The 22,085-nt window shown below is 47.4% G+C and overlaps 1 protein-coding gene across 1 annotated transcript in view; it reads right to left on the bottom strand.

The window, feature by feature from the left end:
• Positions 1 to 21,852, bottom strand: part of TMEM132D (transmembrane protein 132D) — a 547,440-nt gene extending 525,588 nt beyond the window's left edge. The window contains exon 1 of the mRNA XM_032396310.1: positions 21,661 to 21,852. Coding sequence (XP_032252201.1) covers positions 21,661 to 21,739 — 79 coding nt within the window. The 5' untranslated portion in view covers positions 21,740 to 21,852. The remainder of the gene's footprint in view (positions 1 to 21,660) is intronic.
• Positions 21,853 to 22,085: the final 233 nt, after the last annotated feature.

The raw sequence follows: 22,085 nt of genomic DNA on the forward strand, positions 1-22,085 counted from the left end.
TTTCTGTGCCCTTTCCCAAATCCCAGCCATGTCTCGTGCACGTGTCAGACCCGCGAATCCAGCTGATCAACAGCTGACACTCCGAGACGCCTGCTAGCAGAGGGAGGCATCCATTCCTATTTGTTTGGCTGAGAAACATCCTTAAATGCTCAGGACAAATAAGGTCACAGAGGGCCTCCTCCCTCTGCCTCCTGCAGTCAGCCTGCAAATAGACACAGGTTAAACAGCGATTCAACAACAGCAGCCTAAGCTACCTGCTAGCCACACACATGCGCACACACAGGCACGCATGCACACAGGCACGCACATGCACACAGGCACGCACACAGGCACGCACATGCGCACGCACACAGGCACGCACATGCACACGCATGTACACGCACACGCACACAGGCACGCACATGCACACGCACGTGAACACATACACAGGCACGCACATGCACGCACACAGGCACGCACATGCACACGCACACAGGCACGCACATGCACACACACAGGCACGCACACGCACACGCACACAGGCACGCACATGCACACACATGTACACGCACCGGCACACACGCACATACACGGGCACGCACGGGCACGCGTACATGAACACATACACAGGCACGCACATGCACACGCACACAGGCACGCACACGCACACACACAGGCACGCACACGCACACAGGCACGCACATGCACACACATGTACACGCACCGGCACACACGCACATACATGGGCACGCACGGGCACGCGTACATGAACACATACACAGGCACGCACATGCACACGCACACAGGCACGCACATGCACATACACACAGGCATGCACATGCACACACATGTACACGCACACGCGCACACAGGCACGCACATGCGCACGCACACAGGCACGCACATGCGCACGCACACAGGCACGCACATGCACACGCATGTACACGCACCGGCACACACGCACATACACGGGCACGCACGGGCACGCGTACATGAACACATACACAGGCACGCACATGCACATACACACAGGCATGCACATGCACACACATGTACACGCACACGCGCACACAGGCACGCACATGCACACGCACACAGGCACGCACATGCGCACGCACACAGGCACGCACATGCACACACATGTACACGCACCGGCACACACGCACATACACGGGCACGCACGGGCACGCGTACATGAACACATACACAGGCACGCACATGCACGCACACAGGCACGCACATGCACACACACACAGGCACGCGCATGAACACATACACAGGCACGCACATGCACACATACGCACGTGCACACAGCTCACCTCAAGCTTCATGTGGCAGCCCCCCCACAGAGCTGTCAGGCAGTGATGACAACCTGTTCCAGAAAGCTGATCCTGGGTGTCTGTACATTGGCACAGAGGGAACTGCTTCTCCTCCAAGCATGCCAGGATAAGTTCTTCTAATGTCTTCATATTAACCATGCACGGAAAATACACGCGTGGGGCGGCCCGCATTTATCCTCCACCACGGAGTGACGAAGGGAAGCTGGGATCTATTTTACAGACTGAGGTCAGCGTCTGTCAATTGTGCCCTCGGAACCGAGACCATCTGTAGCCACAAAGTTTAACCAACAAGACTCAAAACTAAGAGCATCTATGTCAAAACGACTTTACAAACCGTGCCAGGAAATTCCCACTTGGGAAGATAAGACTGTGAAATAATAAATAACCTCACTGTTTGCTTCAGGAAATTTCCTGAAAACTGATTTATATAAACAAGATATTGCTCATCTGGGCAAAGAGCCCCCTTTTCAGAACAGATGGCTCACCTGGATGCAAAGCTCCCTCATAAAATAACTGTGCATGCACATTCTCCTCAAGCCCCTCACTTTGATGTGCACCTGATGCCCACACGGAAGACTCACCTTCAAGCAGCTGGGCTCAGACCCCCAAATTCTAAACTTCCATTCCTGACCTCCCTTTTCTGGGAGACTACTGAGATTCTCCACAGGTGTTTTCCTTACTGCAGTAGGTAATAAAATTAGCTTTGCTTAATTAGATGGTTACACTAGAGGTCTCTGGGAGATGGATGGCTGCCACCTCCAAGCTCTTCTTGACAGTCCCTATTCTATTCTGCACCACAGGAGGACTGACCCCTGCAGCCTGCATCCCCAGGCTCCCAGGTCAGCTGGAAAGCCCCTAGCAGAAGGCTGAGGGGGGGAACGGAGTGGGGCCACGGCTTCTACCCCCATACACTATGTCTGGGGGGGCTTCTTAGAAGTCAGCTGTATCTTTGGTCTTGGCAGCCCAGCAGCAAACACTTGTCCAGGAAACCAGACTGTGGGAGCATCATCTCCCCTTGTCTCTTCACCTGGAGAGGACAGGGCTCCCGCTGCAAGGAATCTCTGCCTCCCTCCCCTTCCCGTGCCGATTGTCAGCCTCTCCTCAAGGCTTGTACTTAAGACCCCTTGTGGAAAGTATTTGATATGCTTTCTGTCTTTCAGGTTAGACCCTGGGGGATACATAAAATAGTTCACCAGAGACATATATGTCATGAAGTAAATGTCCTTCAAGAAGACAAGACCTGGGCACTGGCTCACCTGGGCCAGAGCTGAGGAAGAGACTCCAGGTGCCCTGCAAGTCAATGCTGGTGGAAAAGGTGACAGCCTCGTGGCAGCCTCGTGGCCTGATGGGGGACTGTGACAGAGATCCAGAATGAAGAAAATATCATGGAAACAGGAGCAGTAAGAAAATAACAAAAACTTCACACAGAAGCAGAATCTTCAGTGGGCTCATTCATGGACTAAAAAGGGCCAAAGGAGGAATTGGTGTTAGGAAAACAGGCCAATAGGAATTATTGGAACTGACAGGCTACAAGAAAAAAATAAAGAGTGAGAAGCAGAGCATCCAGACTGCGGGATGGTACAGAAATGTCTTCCCTACTTGAACTGGGATCCCAAGAGAAAGAGAGAGTGAAAAATAGGAAGAGGAGTATCTGGAAAGAGATTAGGAGTGCCAATTTTCCAAAAATAATGAAAGACTTCAAACCACAGACCAATAAGCTCCGAGAATCCCAAATGGGATAAATAAATTAGAAAAAGCACATATTGACACGTCATCTCTGAATAGCGGAAAAAAAAAAATAAAGAGAAAATGTTCAGGGTAGCCAAAGAAAAAGACACATTATACACAGAAAAACAAAGATAAGGATTTCGGTGCGCTCCCTGTCAGAAGCCAGGAGACAATAAAGCAACATCTTTAAAGAGAGAAAAATATTTTCAGAAATAAAAATAAAAATATCCCCGGAAAAGTAAAAGCTAGGGAGGAATGCATTTCCATGAGACCTCTGAGACAAGAGAGGGCAAAGGCAGATCTTCAGACAGAAAGAACATATCAGGCAGGGATCTACACAAAGAAATGAAGACTCCTGGAAATGGTTAAAATAAAAGTAGATATAGAATACAATTTTTTCTTGTTTTCAATTGCTCTAAAAGATATTTGACTGTATAAAGCAAAAATAACAACAATATAGTGTGGGTTTATCTCATGTCTAAAATTAAAAATAAATGACACTAATGAAACTAACAGTAACAGAGAGAAATTGGAAATTTACCGTTGGGAGGTTTTCACACTGCATGTTAACTGGTGTAACGTTGCTTGGAAATTAGATTGTGATAAAGCAGAGGTCCATATTGAAAACCTTAGGGCAGCTACTGCCATGATTTTTTAAAAGTATAAATAATAACCCAACAATCAAGATAAAATACAATTGTAAACAATATTCCATTAACTAAAAAGTAGGCGGGGGTGGGGGGGCACAAAAAACAGAATAATATATAACTAAAAAAATGGCAGATTTTAACCCAAATATATGTAAAATTACATAATTTTGGACACATAAATTGTCTAAGCACACCAATTAAAAACCATAGATTGTTGTGGTGGATATAAAAGCAATACTCAGTCATATGGGAAAATATACCATGCAAACAGCAACAAAAGAACTGATGTACCCATATTAAGATGAGAAAAAAAAAACAGACCTCCAAATAAGCCATAATATAAAGGGGGAAAAAAGAAGTATTATATGTTTGTAAAGGGGCAAATTTACCTACAATATATAGCTATCCTAAATGTATATGCACTTAACTAAAGAATTTCAAAAATACATAAAGCAAAAACTCACACAACTAAGAAGAGAAACAGAAAAATCCATAATTATATTTGGAGAGGTCAACACTCCTTTCTTAATTATGGAAGGAACAGAAAATCAGTAAGAATATAGAATATTTGGATAACACTATCAAGCAAGTAACCTAACTGATAGCTACAGGGCACTCCACCCAACAAAAGCAATATAATATTCCTTTCTAGAACTTAAGGAGCATTTAGCAAGACAGACCTTACTCTGAAACATAAAAAATACTCAAACATGTAAATGAATTGTCATCCTGCAATGTATGTTCTCTGACCAAATTGGTATTAAGCTAGAAATCAGTATCAGAAAGATATCTGGAAAATTCTCAAATATTTCAAAAGTAAACAACAAATATCTAAATAACATATGGGTCAAAAAGGAAGTTATGAGAGAAATTAAGGGAAACAACTGTAAATTACATGAAAATAAACATATACCATAAAAGTTTGAGGGACAGAGCTAAAACAGTGCCTGAAGGAAAATTTATAGCCTTAGGTGCTTTTATCAGAAAAAGAAGAAATATCTTGGGGCACCTGGGTGGCTCAGTCGGTTAAGCAACTGCCTTCGGCTCAGGTCATGATCCCAGGGTCCTGGGATGGAGTCCTGCATTGGGCTCCCTGCTCAGCGGGGGACCTGCTTCTACCTCTCCCTCTGCCACTCCCCCTGCCTGCGCTCTCCTGCTCTCTGTCATATAAATAAATAAAAATCTTTAAAAAAAAAAAAAAAGAAAGAAAAGAGAAGAAATATCTCACAAAATGATCTTAGCTTCCATGTGAAGAAACTAGATTTTTAAAAAGGGAAAAAATTAAAACCAACACCACAAAACAAAATAATAAAAATTAGAGTAGAATTCAATTAAAATGGAAAAAAAGAGAAATAAATGAAAAGGAAAGCTGGTTCTTTGAAAAAGCACATAAAATTCATAAATCTCTACCCAAACTGACCAAGAACAAAGAGAAAAGAGAAACATATCACTAGTTGCAGGAATGAAATAGGGGACATCACTACAGACCTCAGAGTCATGAAAAGGCGGATAAAGGGATATGATGAACATTATTCCCATAAATCTGACAATTTAGATAAAATGGACCAACTCATCAAAAAAAAACATAAACTATCAAAACTCACTCCATATAAAATAAATGTGAATAGTCCTAAACCCATTCAATAAAACATGCAATTTAAAAGCTTCTTAAAAAAACCCTCCAGGCCCAGGTGGTTTCACCAGATGATTTGAACTGAATACATAAAGAAGTGCTAACACTGAATTTATACAGTCTCTCCCAGAAAACAGAACAGGAGAGAACACTCCACACCTCATTCTATGACACCAGATGACTCTGACACCAAAACTAGTTAAAGGCAATATTTTATATATATATACATATATTTTACACATATATAGATGATATATACATATATAGAAAAGAGCTTAGACACACAAACCCTCAACAAAATATTAGAAAATCCAATACAGCAATAAAAAAAAATTATACCGCCACTAAGTTGGGTTGGTGCAAGAATACAGATGATTCAATATCTGAAAAGCAACATAATCTACAGTATCAACAGGCTAACTAAGAAAAACGCCACGATTGTGGCAGCAACACAATAAAAGGATCGGACAAAGTTCAATATCCATCTATGATAAAATCTCAACACATGAGGAATAGAGAAGAACTCCCTCATCTTCATAAAAAGCACCTACAAGAAACCCACAATGTCATAGTTAATGGTGTAAGATTGGCAAATGGGCAAGGATAGGAGCTATCTCCATTCTTACTCAGCATCATCCTAGGGTTTCTGGCCTGTGCAAAAGGAACAGGGGGGGAGAGGCTTACAGATCGAAAAGGATATCCTAAAACTATATTCGCAAATGGCATGACTGACCCTGTAAAATATACCTAAGAGTCTAAAAAACAAAAAACAAAAAAACAGCTACTAAAATAAATGAGTTTAGGATACAAGGTCAATATACAAAAATCAATTTTGTTCCTATATAATTGCAATAAAGACTAAATTCAAATCTTAAAAAGAATATTCACAATAGCACCCCAAAAACATGGAACACTTTGGTATAAATCTAAAAGTTATGTGCAGCATCTGTATGCTAAAAATGATAAGAGTGATGATGAACATCAAAGAAAACCTACATAAACTGTCAGATGTACCATGTTCATGGATCAGAGGGCTCATTATGGTTAAGATGGCAGGTCTCATTATTACAAAGGTATATTTTCTGCTGATTCAATGCAATCCCAATCAAAATCCCAGCAGGAATTTTTTTTTTTTAAAGAAATGGACAAGTTAGTTCCAAAATGTATATTGCAAATCAAAGAAACTAGAACAGTCAAAACGTTTGAAGGATTCACATTACCTGATTTCATGATTCATTATAAAGAACAGTCATCAAGACAGGGTGGTATCGGTGAAGAAATAGACACAGGGTTCAGGGGAACAAAACTGAGAGTTGAGAATATGCCTTCAACTTATGGTCAAATGGTCTTCACAAAAACAGACAGACAACAGTCTTTACAACACATTGTGCTGGAACAACTGGACATTCATATGCAAATAAACTGAAACTTGACCCATACATCGCACCACACACAAAAACTGACCCCAAAGTGGATCACACACCTCAATGTAAAACCCAAAACTATTACATTTCTAGAAGAACATGCTTTGTGACCCCTTATTTGGCAAATATTTCTAAGATATAAAAACAAAAGCAAGTCCATAAAAGACAAAGGGAAATTGGACTTCATCTACATATATATAGATACACATATATATAAAAATATGTATCTAAATTTTGCTCTGCCAAAGACCTGTTAAAAGAAGAAATGACATGCTGCAGACCAAAAAAAAAAACTATTTTCAAATCACATGCACAATAAGAGACGTGTACCCAAGCCATACAAATAATCTCCAAAACGGAATAAGACAACCCACATTAGTTGCCTGTTTTAAAACAGCAAAGGCTTTGAAAAGATACTTTACCAAAGAAGATATACAGATGGCAAATAAGCCACTAAAAACTGTTCAACATCATTAGTAATTAGGGAAAGGCACATGAAAACCACCATGAGATATCATCACACACATGTTAGAATAGCTAAAATAAAATTACAGCGTGAAAATATCAAGTGTTGGCAAGGGTGTGCAACATCTGGAACGTTATACATCCTGGTACCGATGCCAAATGGTTCAACCGTTTTGCAAAGCAGACTGAGAGTTTATCATGTTTTATCTCCAGGTATTTACCTGCAAAGAAATGGAAACATACATTCACACCAAAACTTGTACACCAATACTTAAGAGTGGATTTATTCATAATAGCCAAAACTATTAGCAAATCGGGTGTCTTTCATCTGGCAAATGGAAAAACAAACTCTGGTTTGCCATACTATAGTATCTTCCTCAGTAACGCAAAGAAGTGATCTCCTCATACATCCCCAAGATCTGGGAGAATATCAAATGCATTATGCTAAGTGAAGGAAGCCTAACTCAAAAGGCTATGTGGTCTATGACACCATTTATGTAACATTCTGGAAAAAGCACAACTACAGATCCGTGGCTCCCAGGGGATGAGGGCCGAAGGAGGGGCCAGCTAGGAAGGGTAAAAGAAAATTGGGGGGGGGGGGGATGATGGAAATGTTCTACATCTTGATTGTTACAAGACGATATGCATTTGCCAAAATTCACAGAACTTGTATCATAAAAAGGTGAATCGTACTCTACGCAAATTTACCTCAATTAACCAGACACACAACGCTCCAAAAATACCTTCTCGCGAGATTCTAATGTGCAGCCCGGATTCAGAATCATTGCTTTACCTCTTGCCCACACTGACAGATGCCCTCCTTTGATGGCTTTGTTTCAGGGCGCTCAGACTTGACTTCACATCAGAGTCCCCTGGGGACCCTTCCAAAACTGCCGGCGCCCAGTCTGATCCCAGTCTGATCCCAGGCTAGTCTGATGCCCTAGTCTGCCGTGGAACTTGGGCAGCGGGATGCGCACAGCTGACTCGCACACGGAGCCCGGCCTGACAGCACCTGTTCTCAGACAAGGGTCTTCCAAGAGCATTTCTCCTTAAATTCCTAAGAGAAACCTTTTAAAACGATGTACCCACTTGCACATTTAAAAATTGTTACCTATTGTTTCTCATCAGAGTTTCAACAGTTGCTAAGGATAAAGTTTCTAGTGTATTGTAAATCCTGACATTTAAAATTAAACCGTTACATCACTCTCTTAAATATATCCATTGGAATATAAATAACAGAATGACTTGACACCCACCACCATCCATTTATAAAACCCATGAAAAAGTCCCCATTAACAATCAGAAATGTGCCCTTGTTCCTCTTTCTCCTGAACTCCCTATTTCCGTCCTGGGTCTCTCTGAGAATTGTATCCTAACATAACAGAGCGTAAGCTTGAAAGTAACGTATCCGTTATCCCACTAAACCTTCTTACAGCAAAAATATACGCGGGTACGCGAGGAACATAAACCTTTTTGTTTCTTCTTCCTGTAAGATTCGCAGTCCTCAGAAACGTCGTCAAGTCGGCATTAGTACAATTACGACTGTGGCATAAGCAAAACAACATAAACGCACCCCACTTTCATAGTTTCTTTTAACAAAGAGCAATTCTCTTCTTGTAAATGTACTTGTCTTAACGAGCTACGGGGTGGGAGTGTTCCGCTGTCCGGATCAAAGGAACTGCCTCACCGTACATGCGGAACAGTGGAGGTCTGCACACCTGAGGGAAGTGGATCACAGTGAGACAGTAGATGGGGGGTACCTTTCTACCATGAAATCAAAGGTGAGCCAGAGAGAGGCAGGCAGACAGACAAAAAAGATGAGCGGCGCAACTATGCATTTAGAGAGATCAAGTTAAGGAGTGAATAGTACACTTTAAACTAACAGAACATTGTGTGTCAACTATACTCAAAAAACTTTTACGTTTAAGAGTGAACGCACACAGAAGGATCTGCAGACTCATAAGCTCTCAAACACCCCCAGGAAATTCATCTCTGAAGATCTCTGCCTCACACTCCTCCACGCACACATCCTGTTTCCAGGACACTGCTTCAAACAAACGAAGTAAAATCATCGCGTTACGTAAAACCCCGCAGTTCCCCGAGATTCAAGGTAACCATCACACGGCAAGAGCCACACATCCCCGGGCTGCCGGGGCCCAGGGAGATCACACGAGTGAGGGAACGTCTTCACACTTCAAGGAACGTGGGCGCTGCTGTCTGCATTTCATTTCCCCACCTCTGGCCGACACGGAGCTCAGCCCCACGACACACAGTTCCAGCCTGCGACAATGGTGACAGGAGTGGGCCCCACCCTCCGGCGGCCGCGGCCACTGCTTAGCTGGAACGACCTGTCGCCACGCAGAAATACCAGTGCTGCGCATCCATCAACGGGAGCAGGAAAATCCCCATCTTTATGAAAGTCTCCAATTTCAAAATCCTGACAAGACATCCGTCACGGCAGCCACAGTCCACCGCCTGACACCTGGCCGAAAGTCACACCCGACATAAAGCACATAAGGAAAGGGATGGCCGGTCTTTGGCTTCTCTATCTGTCGAAGACATAATGCACCCTCTTTCTCGGTTTTACATCCTTTAGGTTCACGAGGCCTGCTTTTCAATTTAACTTGTAAAAGAAGAGTAATCATGTCCTTTCCATATCAAAAATCTCTTTACCACATCTAAAACAATTCCAGGAAAATTACCGCACAAGAGTAAAAATGAGATATTTGACCCAAATGCACCCTACAACCCTTTTCCCTTTCCAAAATGTAAATATTGGGCTATCTATAATTCAGGACACCTTGGAAATTGTCTCAGTGCGTCGTTTGCAAGTTATACTTCTTTGAACGACCTGACCCCCTAAGGTGAAGCCGGAAGCCCAGAAATCAAGCAGAAGGCTCACCTGGTTGGGACGGGGACGGGCTGAGCTGTGCCTCACCTGGCCGTGAGTCAAAACCCCGTTCCCCTCCCCATGCTGACACTGCTCCCCTGAAAATGTAACTGATGTGATCTGAGCGGCTCTCTCCCTTCCAAGAGAATTCCCAGGGTTTTCAGGGACCTCACATTTCAAAATATTGAATGCTTGTGAAACAAGCAATTGCATGTTTTGATGCCTGCTTTTAACAACACATAATGCAAATATTCAACCACAGCAATTTCCATTGTGCATAGTTTTTACATCTAATTAAGGACTCTGAAAAATTACAACCATTGGAAACAAAAGCTTACATTACATTGAAACACTGGAAGGATAGAGTAACTTCTCTGAGAGGGTACAATTCTATACTGAGAGCGGTCACCTGAGCAGGCATACAAAATTCCCTTCAGGGTTAAATATTAGAGAACCTGGGACTATTTTCATAGTAGGTTTAGAATTACAACGACCCTAAGACTGGAATATTGCTCTTACGGCAAACGTCCAGCATCCACGACCCCTTTTGGGTAACAGTATTTAAAATGATATATAGCATGCCCTCCCCTTTCTCATACAGGTGATCTGGGTGGATTCCCACTCGAGGCTCCAAAGGGGGAGCTCACTGCCTCAGCCTGATCCCATCAGCCTACACCTATCCCATCCTCCTGGGCACAGCCACTGATTCAGGGAGGCTCATGGAGCAATGTGGCCTATCCAGAGCAGGTCCAGAACTCTAATGGAATTGTTAACAGAAATGCTTTCTTTTCAGTGGATTTCAAGATATAATTCTGAGCTGGGAAGGGTCTTGCCTAAGTGAGGGGCACTGTCTATAAGAATAGAAGCAATACAGTTAAAGAGGAGCAGAGAGACTCTAGGTCCTTTTGGCATCCCCTAAGCACCTGGATCAAGCCTTACCTGATGCCAATGTGCCCACAGAATTTCAGTTATGTGAACCAACATGTTTCCTTCTCCCTTCTGGCAGAGACCATGAGCGTTTACCAAATGTATACATGCTGCTCTACACTTTCGAGTCCTCTCTGCAGTTAGATGGGGGACGTGTTTCTAAGTGCTGATCAGTGGGATGTGGGCATAAGCCGTGAAACCGTGTGTGTGCCCCAAACGGCACAACAAGGTGGATGTGGGTCAGCGAGACTCTCAGTGGATAAGAAATAAACCTTTCTCAATCAAGTGAAGCCCCTCAGACATAGGCACTTGCTTATTCCTGCACCAGAGCTGGTCTATCCTCACTAAGGTACCTCTTGGGCCATCTCCGATTTTCATTTCGAGCCTGCAACCAAAATATGCCTAATTATTTATTGCTACAAAATGTTTCTTCAAACAAATAAAACTGGGGTGGAAGGTGTCCAGTCAGTCCATAACTTCCTGGAGACGGTCTCACACTGTGCTTTATATTCCAAGGGAGGATCTCCCAGCCGAAGACCTGCTTTCATTTCGCCCTTTACAGCATCTGTTAAATGCTGCCTGAGGACGGTAATCCAGAGGCCTTTGGGGTGATAAAACGGAACAGTAGCTCCTCTTGAGGGTCTCCTGCTCAAAGAAACACCAGGAATACTTTCAAACCCTAGAAGGCAAAGGGATCGCCTTCAAAAACCAAAATCAAATCAGCTGTTAGTTGAGCACTTCTTTACCAACACCGTGGCAAGGAATGCCAGAGACCCCAGGAAGGGTCCCCCTGGGAAGAGAGAAAGAACAAAAGTGAGACGCTCCGACATGACTCCTGCAACATCAGGGGTGTCATGCATCGATTCCAACAAGATGAGAATCACTCTGGATCCCAAGGGCGGGAACGTGTATCAGCAACTCGAGATGCCCTCCGAGGGGCCTTCCCGAGCTGAAGAGGCTAGAGTCCAAGTAACCAGACCGGCAGGCATCTCTCGGTACCAGGGTTCCAGGGCTGGCTCAGGAACTGCTGTCTGCTTCTTGGGGGAGCCCTGGGGAGCAGCAGCACACAGCCCCTGGGACCCCGGGTGCCTGAAGGAGGGCGCTGGGCCAGAACAGGATTAGGACCTTTCCCACACCGAACTGCAACCCCTTGAGGGCAGAGTTGATTTCATACTCATTTCTGTGCCTTCGGAACCTACCTCGCCGTTAGATAAACAACGGCCCTCCGTGCCCAGGACCGGTGACATTCCTTGCTGGATATAAAAACTCAGAACTACGTAGATCGTAGGCTGAACTGGAATATTTCATGCTGTGTGTGGGCAGCAGGGGTCTCTCAGATGCCATCAGTCACAGAACCACGAATTCCAAACTGGAACCTCCAGCTGTTGCTCTTATTCCCCCCTGTGGTGCTGATTCCCGAACAGCACGTCCTAGAGGGGACCTCCTCTTCCCCGCCGACTAAATAGCTTCCTCCCCACCCCATTCTTAGACACGTCTTCTTTGTCCCTCCTGGCCTGACACCACGGCCTCTCCATGTCCACGCCACCGACCGACTGAGGTCCTCGCCTGCAGCCCGGGGAATGCCTGCCGTGAGCAATTCCAGATCTTCTCTGGCCACAGACTGTCACCTCACCCACAGCAACCCCTCAGCCTCCGAGAGGCAAAGCCCCCAACCGCAGGGCGCTGGACCACACTTTGGGGAAAACGGACAGAGCTTCGGGGCATTACGAGTCAGCTCCTCAAAGAGGAGTGACTTTCTCCATGACGCACTGAGAATACTTTGCAGGGACACACAGACACTCAGCAGAGGTCGTGGGGTACCACGGACATGGACACCTGCCGTCACCAAGAGTGTCAACGTTCCACGGAACTGATGCTCTCACATGTTGCTCAGACCTCTGCAAAAAGATACAGCCCTTCTGGGAAAGAGCGTGGCAGCAAAACGTCTACCCATACTCTTTTGGCCCAGTCATTAGTCATTAAACAACCATGAATCTATCTAAGAATGTAACTCAAAGCAAACATCATGCACAAAAGTAATTACTTCCTTATAATAGTGGAAAACTATAAATGATGGAAATGCCCAACAAGAGCTAAAACTTTAAGCTATGGTACATACATTAAAAATATGTTCATAGTAGGTTTTTAAAACATAAATATTTATATAAACACATGAACTCAAAAAGTCCAAAACCCAAATTATGTGGACCATCCACAGTATGAACACGACGATTTAAACAATCCACAGAAAACAGTAAGAATGAGACACATCAAAATGGGAGACAGTCATCCTTGGGTAGAGAGATTATTTTTACCTCTCCCTCATTTCAAAATTAATCTGAAGTAGGTTACAAAACAGCAATGCTGTGGGACAGAAGAAGCAGGCACAGAGGCAGATGGGAAGAGAAGAACAGGGGCAAGAAAATAAGATAGGGCCAAGGATAAAGCTGATGCATAAGACGCGTCTCTTAAGTTCCTACACTTAACGAGAGCAAATCTGGCTCAGAGAGTCCTAGGAGTTAAAGCAAAGAGAGACACTTAGAAACTCACTTTCAAAATTCATGGTGTTCACAGGATAAAGTGCAAACCATTTCTCAGGATAAACACCGCTCCCACCCCCTCCCCCGCCGACTGGTACTAAGACTTAAGAAATAGTTCCTAGAAAAGACACTCAGGAAAAGGATGGTGTTCTAGTAGACAAAAATCCTTAAAATCCCCCTCCACTCTGCCAGGCCACATAAGCTGATCTTCAGAGGAAGCCGGAGCCTCCTCCCCCCCGGCACCTGTCTACTGCCGTTCGCCGGCTGGCACCTGCGGCCGGCCCTGGGGTCAGCGTGCCGCTTACCCCATATCTTAGGTGGCTCCCACCTCGGGACGTGTTCAGACGGCAGTGCTGTGCACCTGCCCCTCTCCGGCAAGAATGAGCATCCCGTCTGCTTTCTCAGCTCCCCTGGGAAGGACCCCCTCGGAGCCCTGGGACCAGCCCCCGCACACGTGCTCAAGGCTGCCCCCCCGCCATCTGCCGCCCTCGAGTGCCCAGACCCACCAAACCGAGCGCGGCCCGTGCGTGTTCTTCAACATGTTCGGGGGGGGGGGGGGGGGGGGGCTGAGAGAATGCCAACCTCAGTCCCCAGCCTCAGGGAGCCAGAAATGCATGTTTCTTCATCTACACGTCATGGGACCTCATGCCTATTTGCAGTCCTCATTTCCAACAAAGCTCTGTCAACGCTGCCCCCCCCATGATTCCAGGGACCATGTCTAAGTTCTGGAAGGGTTCATTTCCACTGGACTTCGTCATGTGTCCACATGGCATCTGGTGTCCTGCGGTCCGTCCATGAGGACCACGGCTACGCCTCCATGGTCTTGACCTCGCGCCCCCTGGGGTCGCCCGTACCACCCACCCCCCAGTCACATCTGCACCACACCTGGCCGATCACGGAAACATTCTGTGGCTCCCAGCAGCCCTCGGGAGCATCCTGCCTAGTCTCCACGCACAGACGTTTCCTCTGCATCTCCCCCAGAGATCCAGGGCAGGTGCTCCTCTGTGGGGACCCCCAGGTACATCTGGGAAAATCTCACACGGTCTCTCCTTCACATTGGAGTGAAGTGGCTCAGAGCAGCTCAGAAGCATAGCAACATCTAAGCTCACTCTACCCTCTCCTCCCCGCGCCCTCCCCATGAAAAATATTTTCTACAGTGAGGCAGGAGAGAGGGGCCAAGAAAACATGCCTGTCGGCATCTGTTCTTCCAAGTCTTTGCTCTGTTGCTGGACATCGGCTCCCGGGGTGGCGTGCCTTCCGCTGCGGCAAGGGGCGGGGGCTGCCGCGTGGCACCTGCCTGGAGGGAGGCATCCGGGGTGACCGGGAATGCGGCGGGGGGGAATCAAAATCTCCCACTGCCACCACGACCTAAGAAAGTGTGTCCAACACCTTGCTAATGACAGCATCCTCCACCTGCCAGGAGAGCTCTCCCCACGAGAAACATCAACAAACACAAGAACGCTCATGAAACCTGACTGTCGTCTTCTTCGCTTGGTGAACCTGCTCCGCGATGCCCCCATCAACGTAAGAACTTACTGTTTCTCACATGCACAAAAGAACATGTCACCAAGAGCCAAAAACTCTGTGACTGCCTGTCTCTGCAAAGGCATATCCAAATCTCCATTTACACACTTCACTGCGGAGGGAGGGACGTTCGGATTCTTTCTGCTTTCAAACATACTTTCTACCTTGGCTACTGTTGTTCTATCTGCTCTGACAACATGGACTTGAGTCTCTATTTTCCTACATCAAACTGTCCGCAGTTTGTTTACTTTTAAATTCAAGGACCTTCCACCTTTGCAGAGTCTGACAATTTCTGGAAGCGGCGGGAGTCTTGGGCAGTATTTCTATTTAAAAGAACCTTTAAAACCAGCGTCCAATAACAGAAGTGAAGAAGACCTGGCTTCAGGCTGTTGGGTGTTCCCCTTATTCCTTCCTAGAAGCAGGTTTTTCTTTAATAAATGACAAAAGTGATATAGGTATATCCTGAGCCTTTGGTCTCATTCCGGGACAAGTGCACGGCGGGTCCTGGTGACCACCACCTCCCTCAAGGTCACTCAAGCTTGTGGTCTGCATCAGAGTCAAGCTCACAGGTCCACATGTCCACGGGACCCATCCTGCTCCCTTTGAAAGCAAAGAAACATGTACCCGTCTGCCTTCATTCTACGTGCTTCTTTCTCTTTCTTTATAATTTCTCCGAAGAGCCACCCCTGCATCCAGTCCTGGGGGCCACACCTTGGTCCTCCCCTCCCCCGGGGCCTGAGCACGTTAGTTAGGCTGGTTTTGCGTGTTAAAATGCTAGTTAACACTTCACACCATCAGATCACTGCCCTCACCCTCTCTGACAGTCTGGGAATTAAAATCTGTATTTTAAGGGATTAAGAGATTAAGAGTTTAGGAAGTACAAACTTCCAGTTATAAAGTAAATAAGTCACGGGGATGTAAAGTACAGCGTGGGGAATCCAGTCAGTTAGGTGGGCGCAACGTTGTCTGGTGACTGCCTCGGTCACGGTGGGCGCTGGGCGGCGGGCAGAGGGCTCGGCTGGCCGCACTGTATGCCCGAAACTAACAGAACGCAGTGTGGCAACCACACTTCGATAATAAATATTAAAAAATAAAATAAGCAAATAACTGCTCAAGGCATTTTTAAAAATCTACATTGTAGCCCCTTTTAGGGACCATTTCTGATTGCGACTGGAAAAATTAAGGCGGAGGAAATTAAAGAACGGGACGTTCCTTTACCCATTTGTCCAACACAGGTTTGAACTTACATGTGGATTTTTTCCCGATAAATACAGTCTTGTACTGAAATTGTATTTTCTCATGGTTTCCTCAATAACATTTTCCTTTCTCTAGCTGACCGTATCATGAGAACACAGTAAGTAACACATACAACATGCACGATACGTGCTAATCGACCGTGTATGTTATCGGTCAACAGTGGGCTGTAGGTAGTGACGTTTTGGGGAGTCAAAGTTACAAGTGGACTTTTTACTCTGCAGGGTGGGGGTCGGCACCCCAGCCCTTGTGTTGTGTGGAGCGCCAACCATACCCTAGGCTCTGAGCCAAAACTCCAATGGAAGCCTCTGTGCATTGAACCGACAACAAGGGTGGCACCGCATAGGAACAGGTTCGTGTTTAGTGAAGACATGTAACCACAGGCAGAATGGAGGTGGGCTGGCGGCGTGGGCTAATTAGAATTCAGACGCTGCCACTTTCTGGTTGTGAGATCTCGGACAAGTTACTTACTCTCTGAGCCTCACTTTCTGCATCTGTAAGATGGGCCTAATAACAAACTCTACCCAGTTAGGTTTATCTGAAAATTCCCCCCAAAATCATTTTCATAAATCACTCAGCGCAGTGGCTTGCATACAATAACTACTCAAGAAGTTAGCTGTTACTACGATTGACCCAAGTATTTCCTACAGCACTTTGATTAACCAGGAGGAAAACAGCATCAAGTCATCTTACCATTGGGCAGAGGTGCTTTTAGGGGTGTTCCACAGTCTTAAGCGTACTCAAAAACTGATTGAGCCCTTGCAATGTCCAAAGAAGCATACTATATGTACTGGAGAGAAATCGAAGCCAGATAGGAAAATATACAGCATGGCCCCTAGAGGAACTTAAAACTTAGAACAGGAGGCAGAATATAGTTTTAGGATGTCACCCCTATAAAAGGTTGGAAAAGACACACAAAACATACCTATGTCCAAATCCCTTGAACCTCTGAATGTCACCTTATTTGGGGGGAAAGGGAGAGAGGGATCTTTGCAGATGTGATTGAGTTAAGATGGGAGACGATGTGGATTGTTCTGGTGGTCCCTCAGTGCAAGAGGAGGCTTCTAAAGGGAGGTGGTGGGAGAGCAGATGATGATGCGAGGACAGAGCAGAGAGGCGGGAAGCCACCAGCCTGCAGGAGGTAGTGATGCTGCCGGGAGGCAAGGTCTGCAGGCAGCCAGCCACCAGAAGCTGGAAGAGGGAAGACACGATTCTCCCTTGGAGCCTTCTGCTGACCCCTTGATTTTGGCCCAGGGAGACTGATTTTGGACATCTGGCCTCCAGAACTGAGAATAAATTTCTGTTGATTTTAAGCCACCAGGTCTGTGGTAATTTGTGGATGGATGGATGAATAGAAGGATGGATGGATATATGGATGGATACGGGGTGGATGGATGGATGGAGGTGGATGGATGGATGGATAGATGGATGGGTAGAAGGATGGATGGATGGATGGATGGATGGATGGGGGTGGATAGATAGAAGGATGGATGGATGGGTAGATGGGCAGATGGGGGGGTGGGTGGATGGATGGAGGTGGATGGATGGATGGATGGATGGGTAGAAGGATGGATGGATGGATGGATGGATAGGGGGTGGATGGATAGAAGGATGGATCGATGGGTAGACGGGCAGATGGGGGCTGGGTGGATGGATGGATGGACAGATAGACTGATGAACAAAAGATGGATGGATGATGACTGGTTGAATAAAAGGGTGAGTAGATAAATGGATAGACGAGACAAATATAAGTAGTATAAGCTTCTGCAATCGGGTATTTTTGGAGTTTTGATTTGTTTTTCATTTTTTCTTGGCTTTCAGAATGGAACTAAATTAAACAGATCCTCATACTTGGAATTCTACCTTTCATAAAAAAATATAAGAATTTTTTATGAAATTGTATTTGTTACTTAACTTTATTCAGAGAAAATGAAAGTTAATGATCCCCCTGTTCCCTGGCCTTTAATGGTGACACTGTTTAAATGCAAGCAATGAAGTCTCACTGTCTCTGTCTCTCTCTGTCTCTCACATACACACCAGTGAGCTCCCTCCTAGATATTTCTTCCTCCCCTGAAAGCCTGGAAAAGGTGTCACCGTAAACCCAAGCTCCTTCTAGTCCAGGGCTGTACTGGACTTTTCCTGGACATACCCTCAACAGAGGTGGTACTCTGCCACCTGATGCTTCCCTTCTGGCCTAAGATGGAAGCCAGACACACACAAACACTCTGCAGGAAGATACGCTGAAAAAGCCACTGCTCAGAATGCTCGCCACCTTCCGCCGGGCGCAGGCAGGGCACGTGGGCCGCACAACCCTGAGGCAGGGTCCGTGAGGCAGGTGTGAGACAGGGGCAACAGGTCCTCTCCCAGGACTCCCCGGGGCTCTGAGTGTCCGCTCCTCACTGGCCTTTGTAGGAGAACAAACTAACTCTGCGGGATGCAGGTGAAGGTCATGACAAGCAGCCTAAGCGTGGCAACCTTCTTACTCTTGTGCATGAAAACCGCCTGCTCTCCGCCCACGTCCAGTTCTTACCCATTTGTCTTGTCAGCCCCGACTTCCCGTACTCCTGTCCCTCCCTCAAAACGAACAGCGATGCACAAAAACACATCTGCAGGCTGGCCCGGTTCTGGCTCACATCAAGTTCCCAACAAGAGAGGCGCCTGGGTGGCTCAGTCAGTGAAGCGTCTGCCTTCGGCTCAGGTCATGATCCCGGGGTCCTGGGATCGAGCCCCGCATCGGGCTCCCTGCTCTGCGGGAAGCCTGCTTCTCCCTCTGCTGCTCCCCCTGCTTGTGCTCTCTCTCTCCTCACTCTCTCCGATAAATAAATAAAACATTTTTAAAAATTTTAAAAATTAAAGTTCCCCACAAGACTAGACCCTACACGGGAGACACAAGCCACAAGCCCTCCGGCAGCTCCACATTAAGGCCATTCTCCGGAAAAGGTTGGGACCGCAGGACGACGTGGCTGGGAACTTTCTGATTGCATAATATCATCTCTAGGTCCCTGCCGGTAGAAGTACAAGCAATGAAGATTTCTTTTTATTTGTTTTTCAAAAGATCTGTATAAGAGTGGGTTTGGTCTGCGACCAATCACTTCCTGCTCATGAAATGTAAACATATGTGAGGTTCAAGGAAATCAGCCTGGAATTAAAATGTGCATTTCTGTTCATTCAAGGTTTCCTATTTGGAAAGAATGAAGCCCATACGATAAAGACAGTAAGATGCTGAAGCAGACATTTAATATTTGGAAATCATTTTTCCATCAGCCCCAGAACAACTAGGCACTTTGGATTATGTGCATGTGTGCATGTGTATGCGTATGTTGGCTCCCAATTAAAATCCTTTTAAATATAGTCCATATTTGATGTCAAGCTGGTCTAAAACTTTCGGCGGGGGGGGGGGGGGGGGGGTCAGAGAATCTTAGAGGGAAAAGTGATGCAAACACAGGGGAACAGAACGAACCGTCCCTGCATTTAGAAATCACATCTGCGCCAGGAGGTTCTACACAGCACGATGGCATTAGAGGGGTCACACATTTTCTTGTCCTGGGTATAGTGTGAAGGATCTCGGAACAGACCCTGGCTCAGCACCACGCTCGCTCTGTCCGAAAATCCACACACAACCAAGTCACTTCTCAACAGTGTGGCTGAGTTAGGGTCTCTACGTTCAACACACAAAATATGTCACATGCCGGGCTGGCAGCATCACAGATGAGCTGAGACCTCCACATCCCAGAGGCCCCCGCTTTAAGGACATTTCCAGGGTTTCCACCTGAAAAAGTTCAAAGGCATCAGGAGTAATAACAGTTTTCTTCAGCCTAATAAAGAAATCAGTAACAGAACGATGTACATACCCGAGGAGACACGATAGTTAGGTCATATTTACCAAGCTATTCTGTAGCTTTCTTAATAAAACCTTGTTATTGCAGCATAAAAACAGAGAAGCCTGTTCCTGTTAGAAAATCAGGGGACAACCAATAAAAAGCATGCCTTGCAGCCGATATGCAAGTCTGCTGGACTGCTGTTGCCGAGGATTAGGGGGGTTTTTTTAACCTCACGTCTGCCCGGCTCGGATTCACTGAATTCATCAACCTTTTCTTTGGTTTCTTGTGCACATCATAAATCCTGGAGGCTCTGGTCCTCGGGATTGCTCCTCCTAATTAGGAGAGGTGAACCCACTAGCCCAGCGCTCCAGAAGACAGCGGGCAGGGTGAGCAAGCTTCCCCTCCCTCCAACCACAGCAGCACAAACCCCAGCAAGTGAAAGGTCTTCCTCTAGTATCAGACCCCAGGCACTGTAACCTCCGTGATTCTGGAAGAACTCACAGAAAAAAAATCCTGTAATTAAAAGACTCTGTTGTGCATGAGAAGTGGCTTTGACGTTTCTGAGAGAGATCTCATCCCCAAAATCTCATCAGAGAAATCTGTTTACAGGGATCTGGGGGCACACACTGGAGCCTGGTAAGAACCTCCACTTTCCTCCTCACAGATTGCCTTGTAGGAAAGGAGGCGCTCACAGGGAACCGCACACAGAGTCCGGATCAATAAGGAGAAAGAATTGCTGGTACTTTCTACCATCCCCTGCGTGCATCACATAATCTCTCTTCAAGGAATCAGCGTCCTGAGCTTCCAGCCCGGCTGGGCCAGTGACAGGCTGGGGCGCCGACTGACGGGGAGGGAGGCGCATGAGGAATGCCTCTGCTCACAGCTTCGGGTCAGGGCCCTGCTGGCACAACTCAGGTGACAAGTTAGGGTTGGAACTCCGCTTGGAACCGTGCGGGAGCAGGGGCGGACCAGCAGACAGGGGACGGCGGCAGGGGAGCACCTGCGCAGAAAAGCCCTCAGGGCTGCCTTGGGGGAACCGGGGTCAGGCTCCGCGCTAAGCGGCGGGCCCTGTTTGCAGCCTCCTCCCCGGCCCTGAATACATTCCCGTACCCGGGACTGCTCTGAAAATCGGCGCGGGCAGGGAAAGCCAAGCGCACGCTCCACGGCCCTTCCAGGTCCTTCCAAGCCCCCTCCGCGGACCTGTAGCCCAGCCCTCCCCGAGCCCACCTCTCCTTCCCAGGTTCTCCACGGCCCCCCTCCCCTAATTCAGGGCTATTTTTCCTCGTGTCCCTCGGCAGCGTCTCCCAGGGCCTCCCCGCCAAGTCCTCCGGGGAGGCACCTGCTGCAAAGGGGCCGCCCGCGCGCGTCCACACGCGCACACAGCACCCACGCCCTCCGTCCCAGCCACCCCAGCCACGCACACCCCCACACCCTCACTCGCGCCAAAGTTAGTCCCGGGCCAGAGGTGGCGGCGGCGTCCCTCACCTTTGGAGAACAGGGCGGCCAGGCTGATGAGCACGGGGGACCAGTGGTGCCACGGCGTCCCCATCTCAGACGGGCACATGCCGGAGACCCGAGCGCGGCTCCTCTGCTCCCGGCGCCGTCGGGGCGCAGACCAGCGGTTGCCAGGCCGGGGCCGAGCGGGCTGCACGAGGCGAGCGCGGCTAGGGGCGCGAGCAGCCGCGGGGCCCTGCGCCCTCCGCCCGCCAGCCCATGGCCGGCCGGGCGACGACCGCGCGCGGCTCCGGACTCGCTCCCCCGAGGCCGGCGCGCGCCGCAAACCCCACCCCTCGCCCCCGCCGGGCGCCTCGCTCGAGTCCGCGCGGGGTCGGCCCTCCTGCTCGGCGGGCGAGGGGCGCCTCGGGAGCGCGGGAGCCGGCTAGCGCGCGCGGGCGGCCGGGCGGCGGGGC

Source organism: Phoca vitulina, unplaced genomic scaffold (genome assembly GCF_004348235.1).
Source record: "Phoca vitulina isolate PV1807 unplaced genomic scaffold, GSC_HSeal_1.0 scaffold91, whole genome shotgun sequence".
NCBI classification, from domain to species: Eukaryota; Metazoa; Chordata; class Mammalia; order Carnivora; family Phocidae; genus Phoca; species Phoca vitulina.